The sequence below is a fragment of a genome, unplaced genomic scaffold (assembly GCF_019419815.1).
Source record: "Pyrus x bretschneideri cultivar Hongxiangsu unplaced genomic scaffold, Pyrus_bretschneideri_v1 Contig18, whole genome shotgun sequence".
NCBI lineage: Eukaryota > Viridiplantae > Streptophyta > Magnoliopsida > Rosales > Rosaceae > Pyrus > Pyrus x bretschneideri.
The window spans coordinates 6995218-7013550 of record NW_025999479.1 but is presented as its reverse complement, the minus strand read 5'-3'; the positions used below and the strand labels follow the sequence as shown (position 1 = coordinate 7013550).

General features: G+C 37.8%; 2 protein-coding genes and 1 pseudogene across 6 annotated transcripts; 2 read left to right on the top strand and 1 right to left on the bottom strand.

Annotated features, from left to right (window-relative positions):
• Positions 1–5112: 5112 nt before the first annotated feature.
• LOC125476200 (ADP-ribosylation factor-like protein 8a) lies at positions 5113–7802 on the top strand. Its single transcript, XM_048582033.1, has 6 exons — positions 5113–5332; positions 6463–6544; positions 6654–6686; positions 6802–6923; positions 7234–7395; positions 7490–7802. The coding sequence occupies exons 1-6, from the start codon at positions 5295–5297 to the stop codon at positions 7605–7607; spliced, it is 555 nt and encodes a 184-aa protein (XP_048437990.1). The 5' UTR covers positions 5113–5294; the 3' UTR covers positions 7608–7802.
• Positions 7803–9204: 1402 nt separating this feature from the next.
• On the top strand, positions 9205–10595 carry LOC125476199 (annotated as a pseudogene).
• A 138-nt stretch (positions 10596–10733) lies between these two features.
• Positions 10734–15324, bottom strand: LOC103945760 (telomere repeat-binding factor 1). Of its 5 annotated transcripts, none has more exons than XM_009356351.3 (8): positions 15068–15323; positions 14869–14923; positions 14068–14250; positions 13728–13951; positions 12981–13065; positions 12619–12702; positions 11625–11967; positions 10734–11144 (listed from the first exon to the last, which is right to left on the bottom strand). In XM_009356351.3, exons 3-8 carry the CDS (start codon positions 14215–14217, stop codon positions 11116–11118), a joined length of 915 nt encoding a protein of 304 aa, XP_009354626.2. In that variant the 5' UTR covers positions 14218–14250; positions 14869–14923; positions 15068–15323; the 3' UTR covers positions 10734–11115. The 5 variants fall into 5 exon arrangements, with proteins under 5 accessions (XP_009354626.2, XP_009354628.2, XP_048437988.1 ...); XM_009356353.3 differs by having other exon boundaries at positions 10734–10966; XM_048582031.1 differs by lacking the exon at positions 10734–11144 and having other exon boundaries at positions 11242–11967; positions 14887–14923; positions 15068–15324.
• Positions 15325–18333: the final 3009 nt, after the last annotated feature.

Here is an 18333-nt window from a genome sequence, read left to right as displayed (position 1 = left end):
TGGAAACACGGTTGCTCAAAAATGAAAGCTTATATGGCGATGATTGCTGTTATGAAGATTATTAAGGGTAAACATACTGAGCAATACACAAGATTGTGGGATTTTGCTGAGGAAATCAATAAAACAAACCCGAGGAGCACTGTGAAGATTAAGTTGGATGAAGGAAAGTTTCAAATGACGTATGTGTGTTTGGGTGCATGTAATGAAGGTTTCAAGAATGGCTGCAGACCCTTGATTGGTTTAGATGGTTGTCATTTGAAGTCTCAACATGAGGGTCAATTGTTGATTGTTGTGGGGATATATCCCAATGATGAAACTTGGGTGATAGCTTATGTAGTTGTTGAGATGGAGAACAAAGATTCCTGGATTTGGTTCTTGGAGATTCTGGTCGATGATATTGGTATTATAAAATAGCATGGTTGGACATTCATTAGTGACAAGCAGAAGGGTTTAATTCCTGTATTCTCGATGGTTCTTGTCATGCCCCAGCCCCGAAATATTGCTTTATTTCAGGAAATAATAATATTAGTGATAGGCCCGAACTACACTCTTGTTTAGTTAACTTACCATTAATCCCAATTAAACACTTTAATTTCATGAACCCTCACAATAAATTTATAACCAACATTTGATTATCAAAGCATAAGGATAAAACTCAAGTTATTGCTCAAACTTCCTTCTCTTAGCACAATCGTTCAACAAAAGATTTACCTCGATTAATTAGCTACCACCTAACGTGTTTCTTTATTTATAGGCCTTGGTTCCATCCATGGTCCATAATTACAATTTATATATGTATTTCACATATAAAACATGAATGCCACTTTATTCCTAAAAATATGAATTAATGCAACCACAATGCATGTCATAATACACACCAAAAAGACTCACGAATAGTGCATCTCTTAGAGTAGGATCATTTGCTCTGATACCATTTTGTCACTCCCCAGCCTCGAAATATTGCTTTATTTCGGGAAATAATAATATTAGTGATAGGCCCGAACTACACTCTTGTTTAGTTAACTTACCATTAATCCCAATTAAACACTTTAATTTCATGAACCCTCACAATAAATTTATAACAAACATTTGATTATCAAAGCATAAGGATAAAACTCAAGTTATTGCTCAAACTTCCTTCTCTTAGCACAATCGTTCAACAAAAGATTTACCTCGATTAATTAGCTACCACCTAATGTGTTTCTTTATTTATAGTCCTTGGTTCCATCCATGGTCCATAATTACAATTTATATATGTATTTCACATATAAAACATGAATGCCACTTTATTCCTAAAAATATGAATTAATGCAACCACAATGCATGTCATAATACACACCAACAAGACTCATGAATAGTGCATCTCGTAGAGTATGATCATTTGCTCTGCCCCAAAGTATTGCTCTATTTCGGGAAATAATAATATTAGTGATAGGCCCGAACTACACTCTTGTTTAGTTAACTTACCATTAATCCCACTTAAACACTTTAATTTCATGAACCCTTACAATAAATTTATAACCAACATTTGATTATCAAAGCATAAGGATAAAACTCAAGTTATTGCTCAAACTTCCTTCTCTTAGCACAATCGTTCAACAAAAGATTTACCTCGATTAATTAGCTACCACCTAACGTGTTTCTTTATTTATAGGCCTTGGTTCCATCCATGGTCCATAATTACAATTTCTATATGAAATGCACTATTTCTTTTCACACTTTGTCACCACCTTCCTTTATAAATCAAATCTCATTCTAATTATTTATTCTCGAATTATTTAATCTAACTTATTTTTATGGCTACATCTAACGTCTCGTTAGTGTCACATCCCGGCCCGAGGCGGATCACTTTCCGGGCCCGCTCCACCACCGTAGCACGATATTGTCCGCTTTGGGCTTATCATTCCCTCACGGTTTTGTTTTTGGGAACTCACGAGCAACTTCCCAGTGGGTCACCCATCCTGGGATTGCTCTAGCCCCCTTCTCGCTTAACTTCGGAGTTCCTATGGAACCCGAAGCTAGTGAGCTCCCAAAAGGCCTCGTGCTAGGTAGGGATGAGAATATACATTTAAGGATCACTCCCCTGGGCGATGTGGGATGTCACAATCCACCCCCCTTAGGGGCCCGACGTCCTCGTCGGCACACACGCTGCCAGGGTTAGGCTCTGATACCAATTGTCACATCCCGACCTGAGGCGGATCACTTCCAGGGCCCGCTCCACCACCGTAGCACGATATTGTCCACTTTGGGTTTACCATTCCCTCACGGTTTTGTTTTTGGGAACTCACGAGTAACTTCCCAGTGGGTCACCCATCCTGGGATTGGTCTAGCCCCCTTCTCGCTTAACTTCGGAGTTCCTACGGAACCCGAAGCCAGTGAGCTCCCAAAATGCCTCGTGCTAGGTAGGGATGAGAATATACATTTAAGGATCACTCCCCTGGGCGATGTGGGATGTCACAGTTAGACTGTCTACGTACCGTAAATAGGGATCAAGCCATTCGTAGTTCACATTCTAAATTCTATTTCATAATCTTCACATTTTAAAGTGACTAACACTTCATAAATTAAGTCCAAACAATTGATTCACATCAAATATACTATAAATATGGACTCAGAACATTGTAATTAGCTTAAAAAGAGCAATATCGTCTTCTTAGCCACGTGCCGCCGCAGGTGGCGGTTGGCTGCTCGGACTCATCGGAAAATTCAACTATTTTTAAAAAATTTCAAAAATTTCAGAAATGAAGATCTCAAAGAGTAGAGCAAACTTTATACCTGTGGCCAGGTTTAATTTGGCCTGGAAAGGCTCTAATGCCGGAAACCCTATAAATGGGTAGTCTCAAATCGTCACCTCCGGTGCTCCGCCGCCCCTACCATGGTTTGGGCTTTGTTCTAGACCTCCAGGGTAGTCTCATGGTGGTGGTTAGGTATCGTTTGGTATGCAGACGGGACGGGACGGAACGGAATGGGACGGGACAGGACGGGACAGGACTGAATGGAACGGAGCGGGAGCAAAGATGCCCTCAGATGGAAACAAGGAGGAAGAAGAAAGAGACAGAGATGTTATAATTTTGTGTTCCACGGATGTGGAACGAGTCGTTCCAGGGGGATGAGGTGGAACGAAAATTCACCCAAAACTCGTCCCGTGGAACAGCTCGTTCCACCCGTTTTAGGCGCACCAAACGTGGGACGGAACGCCTTGTCCCATTCTGTTTCGTCCCGTCCCACATACCAAACGGTACCTTATTGAACCAAATCATTTCAAATTTGGTGGATTTCGAGCAAGAAGGGTCGGCACCCACAGGTGTGTTCTTTCCAAATTCAAGACCAAATTTCATTATTTTTGAGGTGTAATAGGAAGGGAGAAGGTTATGGAGGGGTTTCTAAGTGGTGGTTTGAGGCAATTCACCAGAAAAATGGGTGAAAACCCGTCGGAAAATGCTAATGGAGTCGATCGGGTCGGGTCACCAAGGGCCGAGTCTCGATCCTCCGTTTCTCAGTTCTCTCCTTTCCCCTATTGGTCACCTCCCCTTATTCCTCCCTTCCTTTTCTCCTTTCTATTCTCTTCTTTCAATCCTAACCATCCATTTTATTTTTTTCTTTTCATCCTAGCCACACACGTGGTATGTCACATGGCTCCAGATTTTCTGGGGCCTTCTAAAGAAATATAAAATTACCAATTTATCCTCGACTTTAAACGTTAATAACTTCTTAGTTATAACTCCGTTTCATGAACGGTTTGCGTCTACGTGTTCGTGAGATCGAGCTTTATTCAAAAATATAAATTGTGACCGCAAAAGGTCTACGGATTTTAAATAATTAATTCCCAAATTCCAAATTCCAAACTTCATAATTAGTTTAATTTAAAACTAAACTCAAGTGAATTAATATAAATTCTTGATTCTTTTCACATATTCATAATTTTGAATATTTCAATTCATATATTTAATTTTTTTAGGGTATTACAAAGGGCACCTAGACCGCCTAGGCACCCACATAGCCTACTCAAACCTGCCTCGACACCCACCTAGGTTGCGACTCATTTAGACAAAATATATATAACTTTTATTTTGTATTTTATTTTTTTAATAAATTGTAAGAGACTTGTAGAATACTTAAATGAACACACATTATATGCTTGTTTTTCATGTTTTCATTATGTTCTAATACTTCATAATATATATGTCATTATATTTTGTAGTTTATGATGTAATTATATTCATTTTAGGTATGAAGAGACACTTATTTACACAAAATATAATAAATTTACTTAAATTCACTTAGTCTATATAAACGCTAGGCTCCAACCCGCCTCCCAATTAGCTCTTAACTTATTTTAGAACCTTGGCTTTTGATGGTGGATGGAAGGGGAAGAAAGGATGGATGGCTTGGTTGGGGTGGGCCGCACTTTTTTTATTTAATTTTTTGGCATAAAATTATTATTTTTTTAAATTGGTTTATTTAATAATTTTATATTTTATCTACAGGATCTTTCATGTCAGAATAATATAGACTTTGCACTTGTCATGTTATCACTTAATTGTCAATTTGAATGATCAATTAACGGAAGTTGATATTAAAACGAATTCATATATTGAGATATAACGTTGTAATGTTTAAAAAAAAAGTATCAGATTATAGTTCAATCCACAATGGAAGCAATTTTGTATAATTTATTAAAAAAAATAAGAACCACAACACAAACAAAAACAAGACAACTCAATGGGTGCGCTCCTACTCATATGTCTCTGCCACCCGAAGCTTCGTGGACACCAGGCTTGATGTACAAAGGGTTGATAAACTCTACGAGCACTCTCCACACTCATGACCACTCAACCAATGGTTTCTTGCCACGTCAAACTAAGCCAGCTTATCATTGGTCGGTAATGTCACCCACAACTGCAAGATTACGATAGCAACCTTCCCGAAACAGTAGAGCTTCATCTGATTGATCCTCGTAAACGGAACGTGCGGCCAGCGATTGGTTTGGCTTAAAACTAATCTCAACCGTTCAAATTACAGGGTCCCACTGTACTCGTGGACGGTTAGGATTTTACAGGACATTAGACAGGGTAATTATTCAGAGACTGCGTTTCAGATCAAAAACAAACAAAAACGAAATAATTCGTATTTATGGAGAGGGAGTGGTATTGGTAGAAGAAGGAAGGCGAAGAAGCAAAAGCCTCGATTTGGAGGGAGGCAGAGTGACTGTGTTTTTACAGATCTCTTGCTCTCTCTCTCTCTCTCTCTCATCCTCTTTCTCTCTCTAAGCGCAGAGAAATCAAGATTCGTCAATGGGTTTGTGGGAAGCTTTTCTCAATTGGCTCCGCAGGTTAGCTCCTCTCTCTCTCTCTCTCGTTTCGGTCTTCAATTTGTCGGGGTTGTTGTATGATCCTGTTTTGATACATTTGTTTCTAGAATTTAGATTTTTCTATTGTTTTTTTACATGTACGGAATTTACAGGCACTTGGTTGAAAGATTTTGCTTGTGTTTTGGGTTTGAAAGTAACAAAATTTTGAGTGGGATTTTGATTTGAATTTGTTGGTTTGTAAGGTTTAAATGCATAGGTTGCTTTTTGGGTTTCATAAAAAGACGATGGAAAAGAAAACCCAAAAGAAAGAACCTCAAAATTGTTTTCTTTGCTTTTGAAGATATAGTTTTGTTCCAAACTTTTTTTTTTCTTTTGCTATATTTTTCCTGATGGGTGAATTTAAGTCTGGTACACTATACTCTAGATTGATTGCTTTGTGCCTTCTGGCTAGCAATGTTTCCTGCTTATTTGTTGAGGTACACACACACACACACACACACACATCTATATATATTGTTGCTTATTTTGGTTGTTTTTGCCTTGTGTTGAATTGCCGAACTGAAATAGGCACAGTGCTTTGTGGAATGTCATTTTGGCTGTTGTAGATTTTGTTAATGTTCTTTTGCTTCCTTTGCATTGACACAATTCAATTGTTATAGTTGCTTAAGGATTGATCAAGGGAAATGAGAATGTGGATTCCTGATGTTGTAAAATGATAGAAGTTGGGAAATTTTTAGATTTAGTGATAGAACGTCTTTTGAATAATATCACTGTATACCAAATTGTATATATTTGTAATTTCGATCTTGGTCAAAGTTTAAGTTATGTTCGTGATGTATGCGTCTTTCAAACGGGAAAGTTGTGTACATAATACTCTGCAGTCATGGCTTCTATTGAGGCATTGAATGAATTATGGATAATGAACCTAAGCAACTGTGAAATACCTATGAATTTATAAGTGCAGATGGAACTAACTTTTTCGGAGAGCTATTTTTCCCTTTTATTCTTTTGATTGTGGGGATTGCATTTAGAATCTTTGGGTGGTTATGGCCAAATTTCGGGCATACATATGTGCTATATTTAAATATTTTTATTTGACCTCTACGTCAGTTCACACTGCCTGTGCTTACGTTATCGGCATGTGATTACAGCCTCTTTTTCAAGCAGGAAATGGAACTATCTTTGATAGGACTTCAGAATGCTGGAAAGACTTCTCTTGTAAATGTTGTTGCAGTAAGTAAATCAGTGCGATCATTCGTATTTGGTGTTTCTTTCACTTTTGTCTACTTGCTTCGCTGATGTGTTGAAAACTTGATTTTTTTTTTTTTTTTTTGGTGCTTAGACGGGCGGATACAGTGAGGACATGATTCCTACAGTAAGTCATGTTTTCAAATGTTTGTACCTCTTACGAAGAGCTTCCGTGATCCATTGTCTTTCTAGCGAGTGAAATAATTTCTAGTGACACTGTAGGCATCTGATTCAATTTTCAGGTAGGATTCAATATGAAGAAGGTAACCAAAGGGAATGTTACTATAAAGTTGTGGGATCTTGGAGGTCAACCCAGGTTCCGCAGCATGTGGGAGCGATACTGTCGTGCTGTTTCTGCCATAGTGTATGTAACCCATTTCCCATCTCAAATGACTTTACTTTTAGAGAACTGTATAAGTATAAATTTTAGTTTTAGAACTGCGTCCCCAAACTTAAAACTTTTTCTTTGGCCGAACAAACTAATTTTTTAGTAGTTGTTTTCATGTGTTTAAAAAAATATTTAGCTAATTGTCAAATGTTCTGGTTAATGGCCTGTGTGTGTTGATTGTTCAAGTATCAAAGACTCGAAATAATACATTGATCAATGATTCAGTTGAGTTGATCCTTGTATTAGAAGACTTAAGCAATGTTGTGCAACTTGTTTTTTACTGCAGTTATGTTGTTGATGCTGCCGATCCAGATAACATGAGCGTCTCAAAAAGTGAGCTTCATGATTTGCTGAGCAAAAACTCACTAAGCGGGATCCCACTACTGGTCCTTGGAAATAAGATTGACAAGCCGGGAGCTCTCAGTAAACAGGCATTGACTGATGAAATGTAAATCCAATTGTGCTTTTATTATTGAAACTTATCAAAAAAGAGAAAAAAGACGTGTTGTTTTGGTACTGATCTTGGCATTGTGCTGGTGCAGGGGACTTAAGTCGATTACAGACAGAGAAGTTTGTTGCTTCATGATCTCATGCAAGAACTCAACGAACATCGATTCAGTTATCGATTGGCTTGTAAAGCATTCCAAATCAAAAAGCTGAGAGATGGTTTTGCTTCTCTCTGCTTTTGTTTTTTCTGTGTGATATAATTTTTATTAAAGGATTCTTTGTGTACGGGGTGTTGGCGTTTGGGATTGACTTGTCTGATTAACTTGGTTGCTGATTATTTGTTTTACTGTATTCTACTGTATCATTTCTTCTAATTGGAGACGATCTAGGGTTGTTCTGGTGCTCTTAGTCTCCCTTTCCTCCCCGAGACATCTGCCTACATCCACATGTACGAATTCACGGAGGTTTTGGAGACCAGTCTTTTTCTTCATGCGGAAAAGTTAACTGCAGATTCCCTCAAACGATAGATTTGTTAAATTATATGTTAGATTATGAAGCCGATGGGATTCGAATTCAGGCTGTGATGCAAGGGCAATACTCATCTCCACCACTTTGATGCAATGAAGTTGACAATCGTTGAACAGCAGTAATTCATTGCACTCACTTTGATTTGTCACATAGAAATCCTTGACAAACAAATGTAGCACAGGCAAACAGACATGATGTTTCGTTACCTGATAAATCATGAGAATGGTTTGGTGAGTTTGAGTTGGCAGCATTTCTTTTCGACCCATTTATCTGTTTGTCTGTCTTACCGCAGTTAGTATTACTTACAAGAAAACTGTCATGTTTTGTTCCTTTAACCACCTAGCCGAGATCATGCATCCAGTTAGTAGCGGAGCGCGGTTGAGCGGACAGATCAGTCTGTCGATTGAGTTTGAGAACGAAACACATTTTGTCTTCAAATGGATGTTGTTAATCCCTGAGATTGGATTATAGATAGCTGATCCGATTAATTGGTATCACTCGATTTCAATTTCCTCCAACTATCTTCGTCTTCGGATACCACCTTGGGTGTTCTTCCTTTGGAATTGGAAAAATCACACCGGAAACAAACTATATATTCAATTTCAATGATTCAGAATATAGGTTATGATCCTAAAATTGCATGTGTTAAATATCCTAATGGATATAATGTTGGGTTTCTATTTGTGCTAGCTATCCATACCCGGGTTCAAAACTCTCCCTCTTCTAAATTATTGTAACAGTTTCGAACTTTCCTTCTCCCCCTTATATTATTAAAATTTAATTAAAAAAGCCCTAAAATTCTCTTTACGTAATTCACTTTTTAACTCGTGTAATTATCCTTAGTTAATGAGAATTGAAATTGAACTAATTAGGAAACTAGCAGATATTTAGGATATGTTTGGTGCTCTACTTGAATCTAACTTTTTTTAACTCAAACAATTTTCAAGTTTTTTAGGCCTTAAAAACTTATTTGGTATGACTATTTTTAAAACCTCCGATCATCTCTTACTTTTTTTTTCTCCTTTCTCCTCTTTCTCCTTCTTTTGTGACCCCTACTTTTTTGATCTATTTGTCCAGTTTAAGTTTTAAGATTTAAAAATTTTAAATTTTATTCCAAACGAAAATTTTTTTTTCAAGAAATGTTTTGAGAAATGATGAAATTTTTTTGAATAAAATACCAAACTGGCCCTTAAAAAAGGGTTGGTTCCAAGCAACCAGCAATTCTACTCCATGTTGGATTATGGATCATGCCATTAGCTATATATATATATATATATATATATATAGCTAATGAACCACGACAAACAATCAATTTTAAACTCGAACGCTCATATATGGAACTTTCCAACTCTCTCTTTGTTATTTGCCTACTGTCTACTTCCGTCTTCTCATCAGCTGCCGCACATCCGCCATGCACAAGCTGTACCTTCTCCAACAAGAAAACCTCCGCCACATGCAGTACGCTCCCCGTTCTGAATTCGACGTTGCATTCACACAATCTGTGGTGAGTGACTCGAGATGGGCTGCATGGGCCATAAACCCTACGTCTACCGGCATGGTCGGTTCACAAGCTATTATCGCTTACAAAAGAACCGATGGAACTATGACTGTACATTCTTCACCAATGAAAAGTTACGGGACTCATTTGGAAAAAGGGAATCTCAGCTTCCCTTGTACGATGTCTCTGCGGCTTACGAAAACAACCTAGTCATCATATTTGCCACCGTAGTCCTTCCAAACAACGTCAGTGTTGTGCACCATGTCTGGCAGCAAGGACCCATGTTCGGAAACAACCCCGGAATGCACTCGCTTTCCGGACCCAACTTGCAATCCTTTGGAACCTTGGATTTTATTTCCGCGAAAATTGAAACAAGCAAGAGAACGAGTACTTCGATAACCGCCTTAAAATATGCCCATGGAGTTGTCAATACCATTAGCTGGGGCATACTTATGCCCATCGGCGTAATCGTGGCAAGGTATCTCAAGACGGTCGAAGCAGCCGATCCAGCATGGTTTCATGCTCGTAGAGCATGCCAAATACTGGCGTTTCTTGGTGGTGTAGCTGGGTGGGGAAGTGGAATTTTCTCGGTTCCAAATCTCCGGGGATACAGTACAAAGACCATAGATGCTTCGGCATCAGTCTTTGTACTTAGCGCAATTCAAGTAGCCGTAGCTCTTTGTCCTGGTCAATGCTATGGCTCACGCCCCATTTCAAATCAGCCAAAGGCAGTGAACGGACGGACCTTTTCGAGAAAAATGATGACACAATCAGTCAGGGTGGTCTAAATGATTGTGATGTAATGTAGCATCGGAAGCCACACAGTGATAAACTTGAAGAAATCGTTGCTTTCTCTTTGTCCGTCTTTCAGATCAAGAGGCTTATCAAGTTCCGGCACTTTTGGCAGTGGAGCCACAGACACATCATCCTTGAACAATGCTACTTTTGGGAGGGATCATCTTGTTGGTAAGAGTAGTGATGTTCCTTCAGATGAGTTTTCTGTTGGTTAGACTCGCACCGGAGAGATGTCTGACACAGTTAGGTCATTGGATTACATTTCAGATGAAGATGGAGAAAACTCAGAAGTCGATGAGGAAATTGAAACGCCGATAAATGGAGTTGATTCTCATGACTCAGGCAAAATGAAATACTGGAAGCTTAAAAAACAGCGACAACTGCAAATGCGATATGTTAGGTCTTAGGACGGGGCAATATGTTTCAGATGCACTTATACAACAGCGGCAACTGTAAGCTTGGAAGGAAAGAAGGAAAAGGGACGGGATACTCTTCCCCTTTCAACAAGGACAGAAGTCAGTTTAGACTTTCCTTTGAACCAGATCCCTTCAGAGAGACAAACATCTCACATTTCAATTGACATATCGCATTTTCTAAGTATCGTAATTTTCCCATGCACTTATACAACAGCAACTGCAAATGCGGCATCATTTATCTACCTTGGCATGAAAAAACTCTTCCCTTAGCTAGTGTTTACTCATCGTTTAACTCTCAGAATCAGAAAACCTATAAGCTCCTTACAAAATGATACCTGTAAAAAGACAGAAGAAAGAAAGTTCAGAAACGAAGCTCCCACGTTCCAAATATACAATCCCAACCTATTTACACTACAGACACATGAAGACATCGCTGCCCCAGCGTATCGTCATCCCACGCGCATGGTTCTTGCTCAAGAATGAGTTACCCATGTGTGAGTTTCATGTCAAGGTCTGCAAAATAAAAAATAAAAAAATTGCAAAGAAATACATAAAAGGCCTGGATAGGAGTACTAGATTAGTTTTACCAAAACAAATCTTCATACATGAATCCTTTGCATGATATATATAACCTCAGAGCGAGAAATCATGAATCATTTATTTTAGCCATAAAAAAACTAATATTTGCAAATCACTATACATTAATACTATTATAGTGAAGGAAAACTATTCAGCTTCACGAGCTAGTAGGATAAAACTGCGACCTTTCAGTAACTTGACAAGAATTCAGGCGGTAGTAACATCAGCAGGGCTAGTAAATAGAGAAACTGCGACCCTTCAGTAGGGATGGCATTTATCCAAATACTGGCTAAGCTCTCAAAATTCAAAAGTTAAAAGGATGCAAAGTAGTATCCTACAAGGGAATTTCTCAGTCTACAAACATTTTATGTTAAAGGTCAACTTATGATGCGAAATTGCTTAAGAGAACTTTACCAATTTTTCTACATTTCAATGCTTTCATTGCTGCTTTGGCAAAAACTTGTGCTGCTTCTGCTTCAGCTTCTGCCGCCTCCGCCTCCCTTGCTGCTTCCTCAGCTGCTGCAATGGCAGCCTCTGCCTCTGCTACCGCCTGTGCAGCAGCAGCAGCAGCCTCTTGTGCAGTCATGCTTCTCATCTTGGTTAAATCTGCATCTACTTGGGATTTAGTAAGGATGTTGATGTCACTCTTATCTTTTCTTAATGAATCCTTCTGCTTTCCTTCCAAGAGCAACGCTGAAGAGCTTCTTCTTTTTTCAGAAGTAGCTGAACTTAATGGAATTCTGTATCTATGCTTGACCTGCAACACAGACCATAAACCAAAATTCCTGAGATATAATCACATAATATTTGTTTTTTCATTAAGAATGCATGTTCCATATTACAAACTTCTTCTCCAATGGGAAGTAGCTTATTATCCATACCAATATTTAAGTCCTAATCAAACAAATCCATGGTTATGAGTCATATCAACTAAACCCTACTTCCCAAATCCCGTCCTACCTCAACTACCATTCCTTATCCTTGTTTACTAACTACCAAGACTTGCCTAATTAATCCTATTCCAACTAAGACTTAATCAATCATAATCCTATTAGGGCTACATAAAACATAAAGGGAAAAATGACAAAAAGTTAAATGGCTGATTCCCAAATAAACTAGAACTCAAGCCTAATTGGATAAAGAGCCCAAGTACTCTTGGAGAGCCTTGTAGATGCTACTCATCAAACTCCCCTGGTTGGAGAGGATTCGTGCTCGAGTCTAAATCATCATCACTAAAGACTCATGCATCACATACTACAAAAGCTTCAGTAAGTATATATTGGCATTGAAAACATTTTCAGGCTTACAGGCCAAGGCTTCTTCTTACATCAATCAGATAAATGAGATCTTAGTGCACACATACTACAATAATTGTGCTCTAAAATACCAAAATTGAGAGCTTAATTACCTTAATCAGCTTTCCAGTGGCTGTCATATTCTTTAATTTTGATGACAGTAACTTTTTAAGTTTTGGTGGTGCCCAATATTGCTCCTACAAAATGAAAATTGAGAACGTCAAAATTCCTCTAAAAGATCAAGTATTAGTAGATGAGATTGAGGAAACTTGAGATTGCAGTGAAATGATACATAAACAGAAAATACAAGGAAAGCATGCACTCTCTTTTCTCCTCATTTGCGTCCAAAAACAGCAGAAATACGTACTTTAGTTTGACTTGTCAAGTATTTATTACTTAAACCTGAAGGATTTCTGAAATTTTTGTATGAGGCAGGTTTCCAAAACTATGAATGAAAGACCCACAATATATATACCTCTATGTGCATAGCAATTGCAGCTCTGTCAGATCCCCCTGGCTCCTTTAAATTTGTAATAGCCTCTAATATAAGGTGATCCAACCTTAAAACCAACCAAAGGAGTTTCCATAGAGCTAGTCAATAACCACGTCAACAAAAATATGATAGAATGGCATGCATACAATGTTTTCTTTTGCCATTTTAAAGTAAGGATGAGAAATGAAGTCTTCTCAGGAAATATTTTTGTAAATGTAGGAGGATCTCATAAAACTGCCTCGCAAATTAGTAAACGTAACCATCCTCATATACCAACCATATCAAGAGTCTTCAGTTAAAGTGACCTTTACAGCTATGCTTACATACAGAATTCCTATTCAACTGTTCAGGAAATACAAAGTCAGTGTATAGAGACTAAACATGAACGGAAAAAGGAATGAGTAAAAAGGTAATTATAAATTGCACACAACTGTTCATACCCATCACAGGACCCCTAAAGACAAAATATTATAGATGCAGTGATAAAATTCATTTGTGCAGACTGTCAATAACATTTACATGCCATCTGCTTTGCGATGACAATATTCATGAGTACGAGATTTTATGGAAATAAGATAATGAGATGAGGGAGAAAATAACAGGTACTGTTGATCCTTAGTGCTACCCAGTTATTTGACCGTTAACCCATTAGATTGAGATTTTTCAGATCCAGTTCTTGACAGAGAATGAAAGTACTGTCAATATCCATGTAAGCGGTGAAGATCTAACCTGGCAATTGGTTGTTTTGAATCTTTTGATTCAATAGTCTGCGACTTTCCACCAGAAATGGCAAGAGGCTTAGCGTCAACAACTTCTTCATGACTTTGGATTACAGTGCTCACGGCCAAAGGGTTGTTGTCGTGTTTAGGAGTTGGTAGGTTCCTTTTAAGTGCAAGCTTAGCCTTCTGTCTAGAACCCCATATTGCGGTCACATTTATATTTCTCCACTTGTCCTATCCAAGGAAACAACTACGAAATCAGATATGATGTCCAGAGGTTATACTTCATCTATTTTTTTTCCATAGTAGTTTGACAGTACCCATGAAGCTAAAGTTTGAAAAATGGATACCTTGAGGTCAACATTTGAACGCAGATGTAAGATAGTATTGAATTCTGGATCTGTAAGTATTGTGCGCCATTTTCCTGCCCCGTGTTTAAGTACTCCAGCTTTAAGGGCTGCTTCTTCTTCGGCGGTCCACTTCTGCTTAGGAGCACCCATTAACTGAAATCCAGAACCCTCCCAGAACGAAATCTGCCAAATCAAATTCTGCACTTCTCAGAACTTCATAGATTATCGAATTCTGAGTAATAAAAAGCGTCAACCACCATATAGGAACTTACAAGACCAACAAACTACCATAGTTTACTATAATTCTGAATAGCAAAAATACCTAATGTGAAACTTAAAGCCTCTTTCTAGATTACCTTGAATTTAACTCATCCACTAAATTATATACTCCATTACTTAAAAAGCATCACTGATTCTTTTTTTTTTTGTTTTGTTTTTTTTTTTTTTTTTTTATACAAACGATATTGGGAGAGGGGATATTGAACTCGGGACCTCGAATTCAAGTTAAAAGTGTAGTAACAAACACAAAAAAATAAAATAAAATAAAAAAAAAAAACAGATGCATTGCCTTGATTTAGAAACGGGGTTTAACTCAGATAGTGCCAAGAAATTCTGGCCTCTAATTACAATTAACTGTCTAAAAAGTCTTCCAGTTGGGTATAATTTAAATTTCAATTAAAAGCTTAAAAAAAATTTTAAAAAAATTAAAAGCTTAATAATTTATCATTTTTTCTCTTATTTCTGTCAAAATCCCACTCAATTTCTGAACTTTTACAAGAGCTCGAATTCCAACTCGCTCACCCAACTAAGAAAATTTACATCAATTGAATCAAATGGCAATGCATGTCGGCAATTCCTGCACACACAAAAAAACCCAAGAATCTAATTCGTATAATTATCTCAATAAAATAAGAACGAGGTTTTTAAAAATTGAAATTCCGGCAATTCACCGGCAAAAAAATGAACAGAAAAAAGCGAGAGGTGGGAAGCAAAGGATTACCGGATCGGAGAAATCACTGAGAAGCTGACGAAAATGTGGGCAGCTGAGAGATCGATTGGATAATCCGAAATTTGAAGAATTTGAGAGTTTTACGAAATTTATATGAAATGTTTCGGATTAATTTTTATGGACTATTGGTGTTCGAGTGTTTGTTGAATTTGTTGAGATTGAAATTCTTTCATTGGATTTGTTTTTGTGCCGCTCGGCCTTTCCTTTTGGGAGATGGACAGAGTCGCAGACGGGCCTGAGGGAGATGGGACCCCCCAAATGGTTAATGCCAAATGCCTATTGGGATCTTCGGTTTCTGAAAATTGTGTTACAACCCCCTCCTTTGAACACTTTTACACTTCCACCCCTATAGTTTTTCCGTGTTTTTTCTTTTCTTTTATTCTCTCCTTTTATTTTTCGAATAACTTTTTTGTTTTTTGGATTACCTTTACAAAGTCTTGGAAGTTAACGAAGAGGACTTGCTTTTGAAAATTTTTTATTTGAACAAAACTTTTGTATTCCTACAAAAATAACAGTCTATTGGTGTTTTTTTATTTTTTTTTGGTGCTTAAATATGAGAAAAAATATGTAGAAATGAGAAATAAAGAAGAATGGAAGAAAGACGGCGGGTTAAATGTATAAACAACTATTGCAGCGAAAGAATCCACAAATTAATGCGATAGTAATAGTGAAATTGTATGAATTAACCTAAGTTAGAATCCATTACCAATTTGGAATTCACCAAGAAACAAAAAAACCTTAAAATTTATAATTTGATAATATGAAAAGTTACAAACTTAGCACCCACATATACTGCCTCTTGGCTCTCGTTTTTCTAGGACTACAAATAAAAAAGAAATTAAAGAAATAACAATAGAAAATATCTAAAACCCTAAGATGCCATTTTGGGCTAGTAAATAATGGAGTTTGGCCAAAAATACTCATATATTAGGAAAAAAAAAAAAAGATAAGTCTGTTGTGGTCTATTTCATCTGACAAGTTTAGGGTGGCTGGTGGCAAGGAGAAGAGAGAAAGAGATGTGTTTGTAGAATTGTAGAGGAATGTGTGTGTTGTTATCCCTACTATATTGTGCCTTTATTTATAGTAATAGAATGAGAGAAGATATTCCTTCTTCCCCAAGGAATACAAGATACAATAGGAAATGATAACTAGAATCAAATCTAATCTAGGATTTACACAATCATACTTAAACTATGAATGTTTACAACACTCCCTCTTGAGTGTGTATATACTCAAGGTAGATTTAGCATATGTAGAAGTTGAGGAAGTCAACTCATCAGCACCGATTCTAAGGAACAATGCTTATTCTCAATAAGGTAGGAACTTGCATAAGTAGTATGTCTCACTAAAAAACCCTAAGGCTATGGCAAAAACCCGAGTAGGGACAAAATCCATAGTCTAAGAAAAAGTGCGTGAGAGATGCAAAGTCAAAAGAAATGTCTAGATGACATCATCAAGGATATGATTAGCCCAATGTGGGTGCCTCGTTAAAACCTAGTTAGGTTGAAAAAACTCAGCGGGAAAAATGCTCATAATTGTAGGGAAAAAGAGTACATTAAGATCAAGCAAGTATCTACAGGATACTCCCCCTGAGTTTAACATAATTCCAAAGAGAAATAGCAAAGTTACAACTCAAGAAAGTTTACGCATACCAATTCCATGAACAAGCTTTTGAAACGTCGTATTCGGCAGTGATTTGGTGAAGAGGTCGGCCAGATTGTCTTGTGAACAGATTTGCGTGACTTCAATCTTCTGATACTCTTGTTGTTGACGTGAAAAGAAAAACTTTGGCGTAATGTATTTGCTGTTGTCTTCTTTGATGTAACCCTTCTTGAGTTGTTCGATGCAAGCTATGTTGTCTTCAAAGATCATCGTCGGGACATCAACGTGGATAAAGATCGCAGGAGCTTCAAATATGGCCCACTACTGCTCTCAACCAAAAGCATTCCCGAATTGTTTCATGTAAGGCGAGAATTTCAGTATGGTTAGACGAAGTGGCAACTAAGGTCTGTTTAGTTGACCTCCAAGAGATTGTGGTGCCTCCAACGGTAAAGACATACCCGTTTGAGAGTGCGCCTTGTGCAGATCAGATAAGTATCCTGCGTCAACATAACCAACAAGGCGAGAATCGACTTGAGTAGCATATGGTGTGGCACCATTCGAGGATTCGTAAGGATAGAACAAGCCCAAATCCGTAGTACCTTTAAGGTAACGAAAGATGTCTTTCACGCTAGTACAGTGTCTGCGTGTTGGTGCATTACTGTATCTTGCCAAAAGATTAACAATAAAGGAGATGTCGGGTCTAGTACATTGAGCTAAGTACAATAAAGCGCCTATGGCACTTAAATAAGGAACTTCAGGCTCCAAATCTCTTCATCATCCTCATTCGGATGGAAGGGATCTCGTTTTGAATCTAGCGAACGAACGACTATAGGAGTACTCAAAGGCTTCGCTTTATCCTCATTAAAGCGGCGCAACACCTTTTGGGTGTAGTTCAATTGATGTACTAGGATTCCATCCGAACAATGCTCTATCTTGAAACCGAGATAGTATCAAGTCTTACTTAGATCTTTCGTCTCAAATTCCGACTTCAGGTGTGCGGCAGTTCTCGTGAGCTCTTTAGGAGTTCCGATAAAATTCATGTCATCGACATATACTGCAACAATCGTAAATCCGGAATGTGACTTCTTAATGAACACACAAAAGCATAGTTCGTTGTTCACATATCCTTGACTAGTCAAATACTCACTCAGACGATTATACCACATTATTCCGGATTGTTTCTATTTTTTCGGATTGTTTCAAACTGTAGAGTGAACACCTCAACTGAATTAAGAGCGTGTTCCGAGGTTTGGAAATATTTGAACAAGTCAAAGTAAGTCATTCGGGAACTTTCATGTAAATTTCCGTATCAAGAACCCCATAGAGATACGCGGTTACTACATCCATAAGCTGCATATCCAGTTTTTCAGAAACTATCAAACTGACAAGGTAGTGAAAAGTAATCACATCCATAACGGGTGAATAAGTTTCGTCATAGTCAATCCTGGGGTGTTGTGAGAAGCTTTGTGCAACAAGATGAGCTTTGTAACGCACAATTTCGTTCTTCTCATTACGCTTCCGAACGAAAACCCACTTGTAGCCAACGGGCTTCACATGTGAAGGAGTAGGAACTACAGGTCCAAACATCTTATGTTTCACAAGCGAATTGAGTTTGACTTGGATTGTTTATTTCCAGTTTGACCAATCAGTTCTAT